Consider the following 17,431-nt stretch of genomic DNA (forward strand, 5'->3'; position numbering starts at 1 on the left):
TCGCCAATGATCAAGATTGTCCTTGTCCTTAAAGATCGATCGATTTGAAGTTTATTTAGCCGTGCACAGTTTAAACTCTTGCGGGCCAGGAGCGATTTGAGAGGTTCGAAATTTTGGTGTGGCTGCACTTGAACAAAATATTTGTTCAAACTGCCTACGTACTCACAAGTCGACGATGGTGACAACTTGCAAGATCAAGCCAACGTAGTTCGTGAAAGGGATTTTTTTGTTTGGGGATGTGGCTGCACCTAAGTAAATGACTTACTCAAGTTGCCTACGTACTCACAAAGTACCCAAGTACTTTACAAGATCAAGCCTACGTAGTTCAGTTTTTTTTTTTTTTTTTTTTTTTTTTTTTTGTTTGTTTGTTTTTTTTTTTTTTTTTTTTTTTTTTTTTTTTTGTTTTTTTATTTTTATTTTTGTTTTATTTTGAGTTTTATATTGGTATGCAGTTTAGCCTCATGCTTAGGAGTAGTAGCGCTTCAAGAATTTTCCGTTGATCGGTCCTACATGAACACCGTCTTCGTCAACAATCTTATAAGCACCATTGGTGTATACCTCTTGCACGACATATGGCCCATCCCACTTAGAAGTGAACTTGCCTTTAGGTTTGTGAGAAGTAATGATCGGCCTTCTTACAGCGAGCACCAAGTCTCCTGCCTGAAAAGATCGAGGGCGCACCTTTTTGTTGAATGCGCGTGACAACCGTGCTTGATAACATTGTAGCTTTTGTTGTGCTTGCAACCTTTTCTCGTCTAAAGCTTCCAACTCTTCCAAGCGCAGCTTGTCATTGTCATCACTTGTAAGTTCTTCATGAATGGCAACTCTTAAAGATTGAATTTGAACTTCTAACGGCAGCACGGCTTCAACTCCATACACCAACGCATACGGGGTTGCTTGAGTAGGTGTCTTATATGTAGTACGATAGGCCCACAATGCCTCACCGATTCTCTCATGCCAATCACGCTTTGACTTCGCCACCACTTTTCTCAACAAATTGCATAGCGTCTTATTAAAAGCTTCACTAAGCCATTTCTTAGGAGCATTGTACATGGAAGACTTGTATTGTTTAAATTTAAACTTTTCAAAGAAGACTTCTCATCAACTTGTTAAAGAATGGCTTGCCATTATCAGTTATGATGCGTTGTGGTACACCATACCGAAAGATGATTTGAGTGCGAATGAATTCAACAACAGTTTCCTTTTTTACTTCACGTACACCGACAACACGCCCACTTTGAGAAATAATCATTGCGGCGAGGATATATTCATGCCCATTTGATGCTTTTGGAGCGATGGGTCCTACAACATCTAGTCCCCACATTTCGAAGGGCCATGATGAAATGGTAGGATGCAAGGGTTCTGGAGGTTGGTGTATGAAATTTGCATTAAACTGACAAGCATCACACTTCTTCGCAAAGTCCATGCAATCTTGCACCATGGTTGGCCAATAGTACCCCATTCTTTTCACATGATCATGAAGCTTTGGACCGGATTGATGAGCGCCACAAACACCCGAATGAGCTTCGTACATGGTTTGAAGCTTCGATTTCGCCAAGACATCTTAGCCATTGCCGAGGAACGATCGTCTCGTAAAGTGTTCCCTTATAATATATGAACCTTGGAGCACGACGACGAATCTCTACCTTATGTCTAGGGTCATCAGGAAGCTTTTGATGTTCCAATAAATCGATGATAGGTTGTCGCCAATCATCATTATCGACTTGGTAGACACTAATCATGTTAGATGACTCTGCAATTTCTCCTCCTTCTAGCGGCGGTTCTAGCGGCGGTACTACCCAACGATTTGCAAATGGAATTGTCGTGACTTCCCTCGCCTTTGAGTGCCAAAGTGGCTGCAAGATTAGCAAGCGCGTCAGCCAACTTATTGGCATTCCTAGGCACATGTCCAATGTGAACACAATCCAACTTGTTAAGTAACCGGATTGCATATTGATGGTAGGGAATGAGATCATCTTTCTTCACTTCGAATTCATCAAGGACTTGGTTCACTACCAACAAAGAATCCCCGTAGATGTCTAAATCTTTGACCCCTATTTCAATCGCCATTTGAAGTCCTAAGATTAAAGCTTGATACTCTGCCACATTGTTTGAGCACAGTTCAGTGAGCACAAAGGAGTAAGGCAACACATGACCTTCGGGAGACAAGAATACAACACGACTCGGCTCCATCACGTCTTCTTGCACCATCAAAATACATTTGCCATGGCGGAAGTACATCCACATAGAATATCTCTTCTCCAGGAAGATCATCTTGAAGTTCCCATTTTGGGACCTGGATGATCAACAAGGAAGTCACTAAAGCTTGCCCTTTGATGGCTTTTTGAGGCACGTGGACCAAGTCATCTTGTTTGAGTAGAAGCGCCCACTTTGCTAGACGACCGGACAAGACTGGCCTTGAGAGTATATACTTGATAGGATCATCCTTTGAAATTACATGGACGGTATGTGCCTGCATGTAGTGCCTTAGTTTTTGAATTGCGAAGACCAAAGCCAAGCATATTTTCTCGATTTGAGAGTAATTCAGTTCAGCTCCCACCAAAGTTCGACTTAGGTAATAAAGAGCCCTCTCCTTCTTATCTTCATTCTCTTGAGCACATAATGCCCCCAGTGAACGTTCTTGTGCGGCGATGTAGAGGATAAAAGGCCTTCCGGAAGGCGGTGCCCCCAACACAGGTGCAGATGACAAGTACTTTTTGATACTTTCAAAGGCATTATGACATTTGTCATCCCATTGGAATATAGCATCCTTTTTCATAAGATGACTGAATGGCTGGCAGCGTCCCGCGAGGTTAGAGATGAATCTGCGAATATAAGCCAAGCGACCTTGTAGACCACGAAGCTCCTTCAAATTTTTAGGCTCTGGCATTTCTTGAATTGCCTTGATCTTTGATTGATCAACTTCAATTCCTCTATGTCGTACCACGAATCCTAAGAATTTCCCCGAAGTAACTCCAAAGGCACATTTGAGCGGATTCATCTTGAGTTGGCATTTTCGCAGTCTTTCAAAGACGGTACGAAGGTCGTTGATATGGTCTTCTCTTTTCTTGGACTTAACCACAACATCATCAACATGGCATTCAATTTTTTTGTGCAACATGTCATCAAATATCCTTTGCATAGCACGTTGATATGTTGCTCCTGCATTCTTGAGACCAAATGGCATAACTTTGTAGCAAAAGATCCCTTTCGGAGTACGAAACGCAGTGGCCTCTTGATCCTCAGGTGCCATAAGAATTTGATTATATCCTGCCGTGCAATCCATGAAGGAAAGAGCTTCATGTCCAGTCGTTGCATCAATCATAAGCTCCGTGACTGGCAAAGGAAAATCGTCTTTTGGACAAGCATTATTGAGATCCCGAAAATCCACACATACGCGTAACTGGCCATTTTTCTTTCTTACTGGCACAATGTTAGCAATCCATGTTGGGTATGTTACCTCTCGAATGAAACCAGCTTCAATGAGTTTGTTGACTTCTTTCTCAATCTCAGGAATCAAGTCTGACCTAAAACGTCGTTGAGGTTGCTTCTTAGGACTTACACTCTTCTTAATCGCCAAACGATGCATTGCGACTTTAGGACTTAATCCTGGCATTTCTTTGTAACTCCAAGCGAAGACGTCCTTGTACTCAGTTAAGAGCTTGAAGTATTCATCCTCCTCCTTCTCTGTAAGAAGAGCACTAGTATATATTGGTCGAGGGTCCTCCGAAGTACCTAAGTTGAGTTCCTTTAAGTCATCGACGGTTGATTGCCCCCCGTCCTCTAGCAATGCTGGAGCTTCATCAGCTTCAATCTCTTCACTAGCATCAGGGACTTCCTCTACGGTGATGTGACAAGATGTCATTATTTTATCTTCCAATTCTTCTTTGTTGCTTGCACTCGGTGTTGTTGAGGCTTCACCAAGTCGTGACTTCCGCTTTTCTTGGAAAGATGATGACTTCTTTTGATTTGTAAGGACCACAACGTGCCTTTTTACCTTGAAGGGTTGCGCTTGCACTATGTCTACTACTTCTATGCGCTTCATTCTGGAAGGGACAACACTTCTGAGATCATTACTAACTTTCACCTCTTCTTTGTTGCTTGCTGAGGCTTGATGTGATTGCTTATGATCTTCAATCCCTTTGGGGTCTTTTAAGCGATCAAACACCGAACGAGATGAAACTCCCAAATGTTTGAGTACTGAACCTTTCTTCTTCAAATGTGATGAGGTACTTGACTGACAAGCACAAGTGGCATTATTTTGAACACCCAATCTCTTGAAGATAGAAAAGCGATTTCTTAAAGGTATTTCTTGTTGTGACAAACTATGCCCCCCTAATCTATCGAACACAGAAAGAGCCACTCTTGTTGCAGGTGGTCGAATCTGATCGAAGACAGAGAGTGTTGGCGATGTTGTCTCATTTGTACTTTCATCTTCTGTCATTTCTTCAGGTGTGATGCACTGAGAGGATAATGCATCTAATTTTCTTTGAGCACCAATCTTTATAGGCGAAGGAGATTCATAGCCTAAACCAACCTTGGAAGCACTGAAGCTCCCCTCTTCCTTAAAAAGCTTCTTTTGAGTTTCGTTCAAGCCATAAGGCTCAACACTGATAATTTTGCCCAATGGAGTGGGATTTTCAAAGTCATATCCAGCTTTAGCCAACAACTTATATGCATTGGAGTTGAACACGCCCTTTTCTTGACCCTGGGACGATTCGCTTGATGATGGGACGAACCCTGTAGGAGCGTATCTTATAACTTGTTTTTCAACCGTGCTAGGCAGAGGGGTGATAAGCTTCACCATCCACTCTTGCTTGACTACATTGTTGGACTTAGCTTTCTCTTTGGTCATTGTTTTTGAGCTTTGATATTTCGCAAAAGGACTTTCACCTTCCTTGCGTCGTGACTTTGGAATGTACCGAAGCACCGGAGCTGCATTCTTTTGTGGATCTTCTTTCTTAGCTTCCTCAACATGTTTGACTTTTTCGTTGCTCTTCGATTGGCTACTTTGGCCCACTTCCATTTTTGCATCGTTACTAGAAGTATTTGGAGAGTTCACAGCTTCTTTTTCTTTGCCTCTCGTCCCAGTTGATGAAATAGTGGATGGTAAGAATTCACTTGAAGTGCCACTTTCCTCGAAGAACTTTGCATCCGCGAAGAATGAATCGACCTTAGAAAAAGGCTTGACATCACCATTGATCCTTCTTTCACCTCCACGATAATATTTTAGACATTGATGGAGAGTTGAAGCAACTACACCATTCTCATGCTTCCAGGGCCGACCTAATAATAACTTGAACGAGGTCTTTGCATCAATAACATGAAATAAGGTGTCAGAAGATAAATCCTCCATGCTAAGATTCACACGAATTATGCCAACAGCACGCTCGCCATTCAGGTTGAAGCCATGAATTATTGTTCGACTACTGGATAACTCATCCATCGTAATGCCTAACTCAACCATGGTTGCCTTCGGCATGAGATTTACACCAGACCCTCCATCGATTAAGATACGGTTCACCCTCCTGCCTCTAATATAGCCTGACACATACAAAGGCCTATTGTGGAGCTTTGATCCAAGCAACAAATCTTCATCAGAGAATGATAAGGCGGTGTTGCAAGATACACATTTATTTTCTTGCTCTGCAGGCTCCCCTGCGTCTTTTACCTTTTCTTCGTATAACTCTGGATTCCTGAAGGGCCTGGATAACTTGTTGACGCATCTCCTTAGGAAGGTGAAAAATTTGCTTCCATCCCATGCGCTTTGGAAGAGCATCAAGAACGGCAAAGACACTTTGGTGTCTTTGGATTGACTTGAGTGTTCGAACAACGCGGGTCCGAAATACCAACCTTTTGTTTATCTCCTTCATTTTCATCAAGAATAACTACGACGGTGATTGTGATAACCGTTGAGATAACCTTTTGGGAAAAACTCCTCCGAATGACGGGAGTTGGTGGTTGTTGTTCTAACAAATCAGCTGGAAGGTCATGTGATTTGATCACCTTCTTTAATTTCTTTTTACTTTTGGAACGACGTGATCCCCTCCTCTTAGTTTGTTTTCTCTTTCGTGGTGGAGGTTGTTGATTTTGTGGTTTTACTTGCTTCCTTGGCTTCTTTCGTATCACCAATGTCCAACCTTCATTATCATCATCGTTGATGGCCTCCATGGTTGCAGTCGCACCTTCAGTTATCTTTTGTGGTAGTGATATTGACTTTTGCATTCGAAAAGCTATGGGTTCAAGACTTCCAAATTGAAGCACACATATTTCTTCTTGCTTATGAGGGACTATCACATTCGAAACCTCCATGGTTGGCCCTTCAAGTCCTTCAATCATCACATTTGGTGTGATTTGTTGTCACTGATGTCATCAAGATCCAAGATGATTTTCCCATCTTTTGCTAATTGCATAATCTTTTCTTTGAGGGTTATGCATTTCTCAAGGGGATGACTAACTAAACGATGATAACGACAATAGTTTGGATCTGCCGTCTTGTTTGCTTGGTCAGGGCGCTTTGATTCTCGCAATTTGGATGACCCTCTTTTCCAACAGATCATCGAGCATGCATGAAAGATCTGAGTCAGGGAATGGATACTTCTTGTTCTGCAATTCCTTTAGTGTTGGTTTATCACGCTTGAAGTCCTTGGTGTATGTATCCTTCTTAGGCTTTGCAGAGATTTTGACGGGTGTGTCACTGGTGGTAACTGTCATAGATTCCTTGGATGAGCCTTTAGAACCCTTGTCGGTTTTCTTGAACTCTTTCTTCTCGCCAGCGGGCTTAGAGGAAGATGAGTTCGTCTTCTTTCGAGCATTGATTGTTATCTCCATATCATGAGCACGTGTTGCCAAGTCTTGGAAGCTCTTTGGTTTATTCCCATTCAAGATGTATAGAAGGTCCCACTTCATTCCATTGATGCACATCTCAAGCTCAAGTCTCGCTCAAACGATCCTTGCATTCCAGACTTAGTGCGCGCCAACGATTGATGTATTCCACAACAGCTTCATCTTCCCATTGGGTTGTTTTGGTTAGCTCACTCATGCCCACTATGCGCCTTGTACTGTAGAACCTATTCATGAACTCATTCTCCATTTGGTCCCGGTGTCGATCGACTCGAACCTAAATCCGTATACCAATCGAAAGCTATGCCCTTGAGGGAACGAACAAACTGCTTCACTAACAAGTCTCCATCTGTCCCGGCATTATTGCATGTCTCCACAAAGTGAGCAATGTGTTGTTTGGGGTTACCCTTTCCATCGAACTGTTGGAACTTGGGCGGTTGATATCTAGCAGGCATGCGTAAGACATCGATTCTCTTTGTGTAGGGCTTCACATACCGAAGACTGCTAGAGGAACCTTCACCTAACTGGCTCTTGATTGTGTTGGCTATCAAGTCTTGCAGTTTCTTCTCGGTGTAGGAACTAAGATCATTTTTAGGGGGCTTCTCACCATCCTTCTTATCATCTTCTTCTTCCTCCTCTTCAGTGTCATGATGGCTTGAGTTGTCCTTGTTACGAAGCTCTTCCATTTCCCTTTGAAGCTCTTCAATCCTCTTATTCTTCTCTTCATTTTCTTGCATCATCTTCTCGAGGAGCTTGTTCACATTCTCCATTTGTTCTTCGAGACTAGAGCCACCAACCACCATGACTGATTCGAAGATAGGGGTTGAAGCTTCCTCCTTCTTCTTTGGCGTTGCTTTCTTCACTTTGCGAGGGGATGAATCACCACTAGCCTTGAACTCCTTACTCTCCTTTTGTGGAGATGAAGCCTTGTTGATTATAGCAGTTGCAGCAGCAGCAATGGATGCAATTGAGTACTTACGAGGCCTTTTAGGAACATGAGCGGTGCGCAAGCTTTCAGTAGCAGCATTGATAGCAGCCTTCTTTGCCATTCTTCTTGTAGAAACACCAATTGAGGGCATGCTTGATGAAGGTGCAACACTAGGAGATCCTTTGAGGATTGATGCATAAGTTCTTGAAGGTGTGCTTGATGTGTTGGAAGACATCCTTGTTCTTGATGTAAACTTGTTATAGAGATGAGAGGTAGAGGTTTTCACGTCGGGTTCACCAAATTTGTAACAACAAATTTTGTATAGCTATAACTGAAATACAAAACAAGGAAACAAAATGAGTTTTTATTAATATCAGAAAAGTTCGTGTACAAATCTCTAATAATCCTCTGATTCTAAACAAATAGGGTACGCGTGTAGAGGGTGTATGCACTCTACGCGCGACGTTGACTTGTATTCTTGAGAGGGTCGAACGACTTGAGTCTCTCTTGAATGTTTGAATGTTTGAACATTCGAGCTTGAATGTTTGAATATTCGAGTTTGAATGTTTGAGTTTTCTTGCGCAGGCGGCACGAATTTGTTGTGCTTGTTGACTGCTTACGTTGAATTTCACGAGATTTCCAGAGAGAATTCCAGAGCTTTTCTTTCCTTCAAGTTTTTTCTATCTCTTCAAATGAATGAAATTCTCTATATTTATAGAGAAATGGTTGGGCTTTTCCTCGGGCTTAGTCACAGGCCCATTTCTCGGCCCATTCGCAATTTTAGCCCAATTTGACTTCTGTTTGGACCCGAATAACTCAGAATGACCCAAATTTGATTTAAAAGGGACAAAAAATAACTAAATTGAGTAATTTATTTATTATTAACTCGAATTAATTAATTTCTGTATTTTCGACACTTAAATAAAATTTTAATGCCTACACAAGTCTAGCAATTTGATCTACAAAGTTGGGCCGGCTCATATAACAAACTCTACTAACGAAACCCTAAACACATGACACGTCCAAATAAATACTACCCACCGCCATCAATACATACATAATACATCACCCAAATCAGCTCACCCTCTCTCACTTACCTCTACCACTCTGTCTCTCCGGTTAAAATATTAAAATCCCATATAATCCCACCTCATATAAATACAACGCTGAATATAAAAAGTGTAAATCGATCGCATAAAATTTCTGGGTTCTTGCAAACCATGATCCAAACATTTTCAATTGATATTTTGTATGTGCGAAATTTCCAATATCATTTTTTCTCTCAGTTTTATTTTTCTATAAAATTAGCCTTTTTTTCTGCTTTTTTTTTTATTCTAATAATTCCTTTAAATCTTTCATAATTATTTTCTGGTTTTTTTTTTCAACTGTAACACCTTTTCAATTTATATTAGGAGTTATTTCAGATATTTGATATACATACATCTTTTGATCAAGTTATTTATTTTAGTATTTATTTCAAATATTTTATTTATTTATTTATATTAGTAGTTATTTCAACATCACATCCGTATTTGATGAATGACATCAGGAAAAAAAATGTCATTGTAAATTAGGCTGCGTTTTTAGCTCATGATCTAATCTCGGTTCTTGATTTTATTTATTGCTGTTGCATGTAAATTAAATTGAACTTGATTTGTAGGACATGGCAGACCATTAATTAATGGCATAAATTTTAGTTTTGTACTCCTAGATTAGAATTTGTAGGTTGGAATTAAGCAAGCAGATTAATGAATACAACAAATAAATTATTTCCGGAATTTCAGGAACGTGGGTTTGTTTAAAAATTGACCTTTGAATTTTTGACTTTTAATCACAGGCTGACATCTCAGCTCTGTGGTTGTTCGTTTAATAGGTAGGATGAGCCTATTAATTAAAAGCCAAACAAGACCAAAAAATTCATAATCACGTTGTTGTTCTGTGATTATTTATTTTTCGTAATTCTGCAACATCCCCAAGCCCCAACGTTACATAGCTGCATTAGACCTCCGTGTCTGAACAATATATTGATTATCACCTTCTCAATGTTTTTAAAAGAATTTTATTGTTAAATATTAATTTGTAGTTTCTTTCTCCCTCTAAAATATTTCACTGTTACTTTTCTGTTATTTTCTGTTTCTTTGACACATTAAACCGTTAAAAAGTTTAAATCTTTGACATTTTTTTGTTGATATTTGCAATTTTTGCTGTAATTTTCATGCTCGAAATTATTCGTTGATAATCTGGTCTTGATGATATTGCTCTGTCATTGAACGGTCATCTAGCCCTGCCAATGATATTCATCTTGAAGTTATAAGTCTTTACTCTAAAAGACTAAGTTGTAAATAACAATGCAATTGCATAAACCCCCTTTATCTCTAAAAAAACTCTCTAAAAACCCTAACCTCCATCTGTTATACGCGGGGCTTCCATTGATTATCAATCGATGGTAGTCTCAAAATTATTTCATATTTCAATCAATAGTATACAGTTCTATTTTCTATTCAATGAAAGTCTCCCTTTTGGTAAGAATCATTTTTCTATCCCTTATTTCGGGGTTTTTCCATTTATTCGTGGGTTTAGTCTCATCAGTAGTATAGTCAAGAGTAGTTCGTTGATGGTTCGTAGCGTATTCTTTCAAAAGGTACAAGTGATTTGTCAACGATCTTTGGAACCGGTTAGAGGTAAATTTTATCTCATAAATCAAGCGAATGATCCCCTCAAAAGGGGTATGCCGATTATGTTGTTGAGAATTTAGGAACATTAACTCTGTAAGAGGATTATGTAAGGGGATCTGTCTTATTATAAATCGCCTTGGAAAATTCGTAGTAGAAGGGAAGATAATTACAGGTTTCAAAGTCGGCAAAATGTACTTAACCCGAGGATAGTAATGACGTACTCGGATGCGAAGATTCCTTTCGTTCTTAAGCGGAGACAATATACATTGAACCTGTTCTACACCATGACAATAAACAAGAGTCATGGACTCTTGTTTATGTGTCGAAACCAATATTTAGTAATGGTCAGCTTTACGTAAAAGCATCAAAAACATTGTCATCCGAGGGATTTAGGTTCTTATTGATGATAGAGACCAAAGGTATTAAGGCTACACGAAGAACATTATTTACAAAGAAATTTTCACAAATTTACAAAATTAGGTGTCGTATTAGATATTTTGCATGAAACTCCAAAGGATAAGTAGTCTTAAGTATACATAGTCAAAGACTATTTTGGTAAAAAAATTGATGGTGCGTGAAACAATAAGAATTATAACTCTAAAATTCAACTATATCTATGAATGCTATACAAGTAATATAGTTAATACCAAATGCTACAACGTTTTCGTTGCGTTTTTGTTATTGGAATTGATGATTAATCGATCCTCATCTAAATCAACCCCCAAAATTTTGTTTGCTCCCATTTTCAGCATGATTTTACTTTTTATTAAATTTAAAAAAAATTTGTTACTAGACCATGGTAACTTAAACCAACGCTTTCAGCGTTGCTATAAAATACTAACTTGGTAACCCAATGATTTTAGTGATGCCATAAACTACTAAATGATGTTGCCAAAGATGATACTACTAAGCACCCCCTGTCCCCTCCATTCTATTTAATAGAATAACAAATATTTTTGATTGTTGTTTAGAGACTACTAATTCTGTTGAAATTCATTTTGGATTTGATTTTGCGAAAGGTATATATGGAGCAAATACTCTTAATTGTAAAAATAGTCAAGGTAAAATTAAAAATTATGTTGTAAGAGATTTAACATTTTCTTTGAACATACTAAGTATATATAATCTTGACACGAGTTGTTTTACATAACATTCATATCATTTTTTTTAATTAAAAACCAGTTGTGCCGGTAACAATGAAAGAACTAACAACATACTATAACTATGTCACTTGATATTATACTATATAATGACAAAACTTTTATGTTAAAAACACTAATAATTCATCGGTGATCAACTAAACCAACCACGGATTTTTTTTCATCAATGATTAGTATATATTTTAACATATAATCATATTGGGAGCCCCGTGCATCGCACGAGCTTTCCAACTAGTTTATATTACGTATCGACGATAATTAGTAAAAATATCGACGATCTTTAGCACGACCCTGAGAGAAACTCCAAATAACCCGATTTGAAAGAACTAGATCCAATTGACCAATTTGCTAGGTTTATAAATACTCAAAAAAAAAAAGAGGAAAAAAATTAGATGTGTTTATTTTAAATAGAAGTAGATATTACAATTTTCCATAAAAATAACTTTTAATTCTTTTCTATTTTGGTTTCCTATCCTATGTCTGCCTAGTGGGCATAGAACTAGGCATAGAATAGAAAAACCCGTATAAATAAATAGAAAAACCCTTATAAATATACACCTCAAAACGTCCAAGAGAATAGAGACAGACTCATAGAGCGTAAAAAAAATAGAACACCAAATTACAGCGGAGAGAAAAATTACAGCAGAGAGAGAATGGACGCGGTGGAGAGAGTGGTGGCGCAAATCCAAGGTTTATCGGGAACCACGTCGGATTTACATCAACTTCATGTCTTCCTTAAACACTCCGATGACTCGCTCCGAGGCAACTCATCTCGCTTACCTCCTTTCTTTTCTCAACTCGATCCTTCGTTTCACTCGCTCGGTTATCTCTACCTCTTGTTCGTCTTCTCTCTCGATTTTCCTCTTTTTTTTGGTGTTTATTTTGTGGATTATTGATTTTGTTGTAGTTGATGATTGAATTTCTAGGGTTTCACTGTTTTTCGTCGATATTAGGGCTTCATTTTACCGGAATTTGTTAGATATGTGTTTATTTTTGAGATTGTTTAAATTCTAGGGTTTCGTTGTTTTCTTGGTCAAAATTAGGGTTTTTTGGATGATATTCATGTCTTTTGTTTATATTCGATTTGGTTAGAAATAATTTCTGGCATGAATAGGAGTAGAATGAACGATTATCGGTCCAGAACTAGTGCAGAATACTCAAGACTTCGTTATGATACCAATGCGCAATGCTATAAATGAAACAGTGTTACTACGACTCAGCTGTAGTGCTAGTGTTGGACACGGCATGATTATATTGTGCAAAAGTTTGTTGTTTGTGGATTTTTGAGATTGTTGTAGGTGACTGATGATTGAATTTTAGGGTTTTGCCCCTTTTTTTGGTTAAATTAGGGCTTTTTGGATGATATTCATGTATTTTGATTTTATTCGATTTGGTTAGAAATAATTTCGGGCACGAATCGGAGTAGAATGAACGATAATCGGTCTGAAACTAGTGCAGAATACTCGAAAACTTCGTTATGATACCAATGTACAATGTTATAAATGAAACGTGTGTTACTCTGATTCAAAACCAAAGTGAAGGGTGAGGTGTTGAAGTGACATAGGGTAAATATTCAAAATCAGCGAAGTCTTGAAATTCAATAGATGCTCATATTATTTTATCCGATCAACTTTTGCCCAATTACTTTTGAATTGTTTGGATTTATGTCGAATATAGCATTGGCTAGTAATGCTCTCTTAATAATTGATGCCGTTGTTATATCTAAATTTATGAGGTGCTTCTGTTATGTGTTCTTTTTTGCATTCTATAAACACCTAACACATACATGGCATGCGGAAGTGAAGCACAGACTTTTTTTTGCTTCATATATGTTGGTGATATTTTCGTTTGTCATGTTGATAGGGATGCATACTTATTTTCTCGAGTACCAAAAGATGATGTCAGTGAGGTTTCAAAACTGGTGGCCAGATTTATTAATGTTTGTCGCCCTGAACAGATTCGTCTCGCATCCGAAAAATGTATGTATGTTAGCAATAGTCATATTATTATAACTGCATTTATTTGTTGATGTTCTGTGTGCCCCTTACGGTTATTGTTGCTTTTCTGTCAGTTATACATGTCTGTAAGAAGCTTAAAGATCTAGTCATGGGTCTTGATGCTCCCATCAGAGGCGTTGCCCCAATGCTGACAGCCATCCGTAAAGTTCGAGCTTCCTCTGAACATCTTACTACTCTTCATCCCGACTTTCTTCTTCTTTGTATATCGGCAAAATGCTACAAGACTGGTTTATCGCTGTTAGAGGAAGATGTCTTAGAAGTGGACCACCCAAAAGATCTTTTCTTGTACTGCTATTATGGGCAAGTTTCTTTCACTTGTGCTTTTTGAAGGTTTTTCTAAACCATATCTGATGCATTCTGAGAGTCTAACTGAGTAAATATTTGAAGAAGTAAATCTCACTCGAACCAATTCAGATATTGCCTCTCAAAGTTCCGTTCAACTTGTACCATTGATTTTGTCTAGGTCTATACTTTGGACTAATCTATTCCTGCTTAAGGAGTATTTCTAAACACTGAAGTTATGCATTTCCCTCTGCAGGGGGATGATTTACATAGGTTTGAAGAAGTATGGTAAAGCATTGGAGCTTCTTCATAACGTAAGTTACTGGTTTATGATTAATGTTCTATATGCTGTGTAGCATATATAATGGTTATCCTTCTGCACGTGTCTCTTTTCATTGTAAATAAATAGCCTAATTCCCGTTTGACCGTTGTAATTTTTACATTTTATTTACAGGTAGTTACTTCTCCAATGTCTACTTTAAGTTCAATAGCTGTTGAAGCATACAAGAAGTACATATTGGTCTCCCTCATTCATAATGGCCAGGTTTATTCATCTTATTTCCATATTTACGTTTTCCACTTTTCTGGCTGCTGCTTTTTCGACCATTAAATTCCATTTTGTGCTGGAGGTGATGCATGATTTATTTGCTTTTCAACAAAGCAAAAACAGAATGCACCTACTGACCTACATAATAGTTTAAACAATTTAGTTTCTGGAAACAGTACCGTTGTTGGCTTTTTCGTTTGTCATGTTTGTGCTTGATAAGAAGCTCTGACCATAGTTCTCTGGTGGCAGCACAATACTCACTTTCCAAAGTACACTTCTTCTGTGGCTCAGAGGAGTTTGAAGAATTTTACTCAGGTATTTTTTGCTATAGAAGAAGTAGTTCTGTTCTTGCGTTTCATTTTGTTCAAAGACTAGGATGGCTGTGTATATCCTCGCCTTTCGAATTTTGGTGCATACATCGTATAAAAGCTACGTGCAAGGAATAGGCATTTGGTAGTCAAGATGCTCAGACATGTAATCTTTGCTATAAAATGAGAAACTCCCCGCTGTATTGATAGAGAATGTATTGTTTCTGTCTGTTTTATACATTATTATGATTAGCTTAGAACTAACTACCTATTGGCTTGCTGGGGCATTCTCTAAGAACTTGTATGTAAAGCATTTGAGGAGGAGAGGGGAGTGAGATTGAAGAAGGAAAAGGAAGGGTAGGGGAGGGGAGGAGAAATAGAACTAAGTAACTATTGCCTTCCACATTTTCCTAAGATTTAAGTGGCTCGTGAGTAGTTTTTCAAGTTTATCTGAAGTGTGATTCTTTTTTTCATTTTGTTGATGCAAGTGGTTTGTGTTCTGCCTTGTAGCTTGATTACTATTATAGTTCAATGCGTATTTAGCAAGTAGTAACTTGAATGCGTTGCCTAGAAAAAAGCTCAAGTGTACCTTAATGATTTTGATTTCGAACTATTAATAAACTAACTATGAGGACCGACTTTGTAAACATTGGCTTCACGTGGTTGCTTATTACCTGCACCATTAGCCTGATTAGAGCAAAAAAAACAAAATGACTCAATAAAATGTCTTCCCCTCCTATACTAACATTTTTGGGTGATGCAAGTTTTATCATGGGTTACTTGGAAACATTTGTACATTTTCCACACAGTGGTACCCCTATTTGCAGGAACAAAGAGCAAAGATGCAAACTTGGTAACTTGATGAAACTCACTTGTGCTACTTTCGATGCAGGCCTACCTTGAACTAGCAACTAGTTATAGCAATGGAGACATTGCTGAGCTGCAGAATCATGTCGAAGTGAACAAGCTAAAGTTCGAATCGGTGAGTTATTCGATTTAGGGCAGATGAACTTATTTCGAATAATTCAATCCCAGCTAAAAGTTGCATATGCTTAGGACTCTGACCCTTTCTACTTGTGTATTCAGGACAATAATCTGGGATTGGTGAAGCAAGTTGTGTCATCTATATATAAGCGGAATATCCAGAGATTGACTCAGACATACATAACCTTATCTCTTGAAGATATTGCCAATACAGTGCAATTAAACAGTCCCACAGAAGCGGAGATGAATGTTCTGCAAATGGTACCCTATTGGACCTTATACTTTTGTCGGTCATTGTTTTTTGTATCTTTCTAGTTATGTGATGCCATTTGTGGTTCTATGCTTTTGCGGTGATGTTTCTCCTTAAATACCATTGTTTTTGCTATCATTCCCGACTGATGAGGCAATTTCTGACTATCTGAGTATCTTCCCTTTGTTTCCAGATTGAGGATGGTCAGATATATGCGACAATTAACCAGAAAGATGGAATGGTTAGGTTCCATGAGGATCCAGAACAGTATAAGACGTGTGAGATGATTGAAACCATAGACAAGTCCATCCAGAGGTATGTCGTTTGATCTTCATCACGGTAGTGTTGAGTATTGTTACATTGCGCTTGTTCGTGGTCTGACAGTTCAAGTAATTACTGCATAATCATACTTTTATAGCTAATACAAATGATGTATGCATACTTTTTGGCTTCTCTGCAGGATAATGGGTTTGTCCAGGAAACTAACTGCTGTCGATGAAAAAATTTCCTGTGATCCACTGTACCTGGCCAAGGTAAACCCTACTTTTAGTAAATACGGAGTAAATGTTCCGATCAATTGAATGGTCATATAATCCAAATGAATCTACAGGTTGGGAAAGAGCGGCAGAGATTCGACTTTGATGATTTTGACGGAGTGCCACAGCGATTCAACATCTGATTTACCACATCTGCATTATTGGGCATCCCTGCATTTGCATAGGAGTTGACTATCATGTAGTATGGAGATTGCTGAGAAAACAACTTTGGTGTCGGTGTCAGTCTCGGCCAAGCCTCAATACCATGTTTTTGGATCATTATCAGGCTCTCGCTGAGTTACTTTGTTTTTAGTAGTCTTTTCAAATGTGTGAACGTCTAATTTGTTGCCCAGTTAGTACAAAGAAAACTGTGGCCGAGTATGCTCAACCTAAGTAGGTTTTTTTTTTTTTGCAAATTGCAAGTCGGGCTTTGTCGCTTTGGGCGCTTATGCTCTATTGGTATTTTACTACCTCAACGGCTCAAAGTGATTTTGACATGGTTAAAGTTCAAAGTTCAGCGTTTAAAGCCTACAACTTGAATAAAATAGACGATAATAATATGAATAATGGTCAATGAATGATTGTTGCTATTCAAGCATTGAATTTCGCAAGTGCTAAAACTACCACATTATAAAAATTTGATATTCCGTATTAACGTAAAAACTCAAACTAGAGCTACAATATTCTTTATTTTTTGTTGCACTTTGTCTAATGTCCTAAGACCATCCCCAAGCAAAAGGTCGACTTAATCGGGTCATTCAGAATTTTTACTCTTAATCACCCCTTATTAACTTGACCTATTTTCACTCTCCCAAGCAGAAGGTCACGACCTGGGTTAATTAATCCAATTATTTTTCACTTTCATCATTTTCAATCATTTCCCACATTCTCTACCCCACT

General features: G+C 38.4%; 2 protein-coding genes across 2 annotated transcripts; one reads left to right on the forward strand and one right to left on the reverse strand.

The window, feature by feature from the left end:
- Positions 1-1,743: 1,743 nt before the first annotated feature.
- On the reverse strand, positions 1,744-5,779 carry LOC141648620 (uncharacterized). Its single transcript, XM_074457348.1, has 2 exons — positions 2,209-5,779; positions 1,744-2,099 (listed from the first exon to the last, which is right to left on the reverse strand). Exons 1-2 carry the CDS (start codon positions 5,777-5,779, stop codon positions 1,744-1,746), a joined length of 3,927 nt encoding a protein of 1,308 aa, XP_074313449.1.
- A 6,363-nt stretch (positions 5,780-12,142) lies between these two features.
- Positions 12,143-17,025, forward strand: LOC141647113 (COP9 signalosome complex subunit 3). The gene is made up of 11 exons (XM_074455156.1): positions 12,143-12,444; positions 13,470-13,585; positions 13,678-13,924; positions 14,163-14,220; positions 14,361-14,450; positions 14,703-14,768; positions 15,654-15,743; positions 15,848-16,006; positions 16,189-16,310; positions 16,456-16,528; positions 16,606-17,025. Exons 1-11 carry the CDS (start codon positions 12,260-12,262, stop codon positions 16,672-16,674), a joined length of 1,275 nt encoding a protein of 424 aa, XP_074311257.1. The 5' UTR covers positions 12,143-12,259; the 3' UTR covers positions 16,675-17,025.
- The last annotated feature ends 406 nt before the right edge of the window (positions 17,026-17,431 follow it).

The sequence above is a fragment of the Silene latifolia genome, chromosome 3 (assembly GCF_048544455.1).
Source record: "Silene latifolia isolate original U9 population chromosome 3, ASM4854445v1, whole genome shotgun sequence".
NCBI lineage: Eukaryota > Viridiplantae > Streptophyta > Magnoliopsida > Caryophyllales > Caryophyllaceae > Silene > Silene latifolia.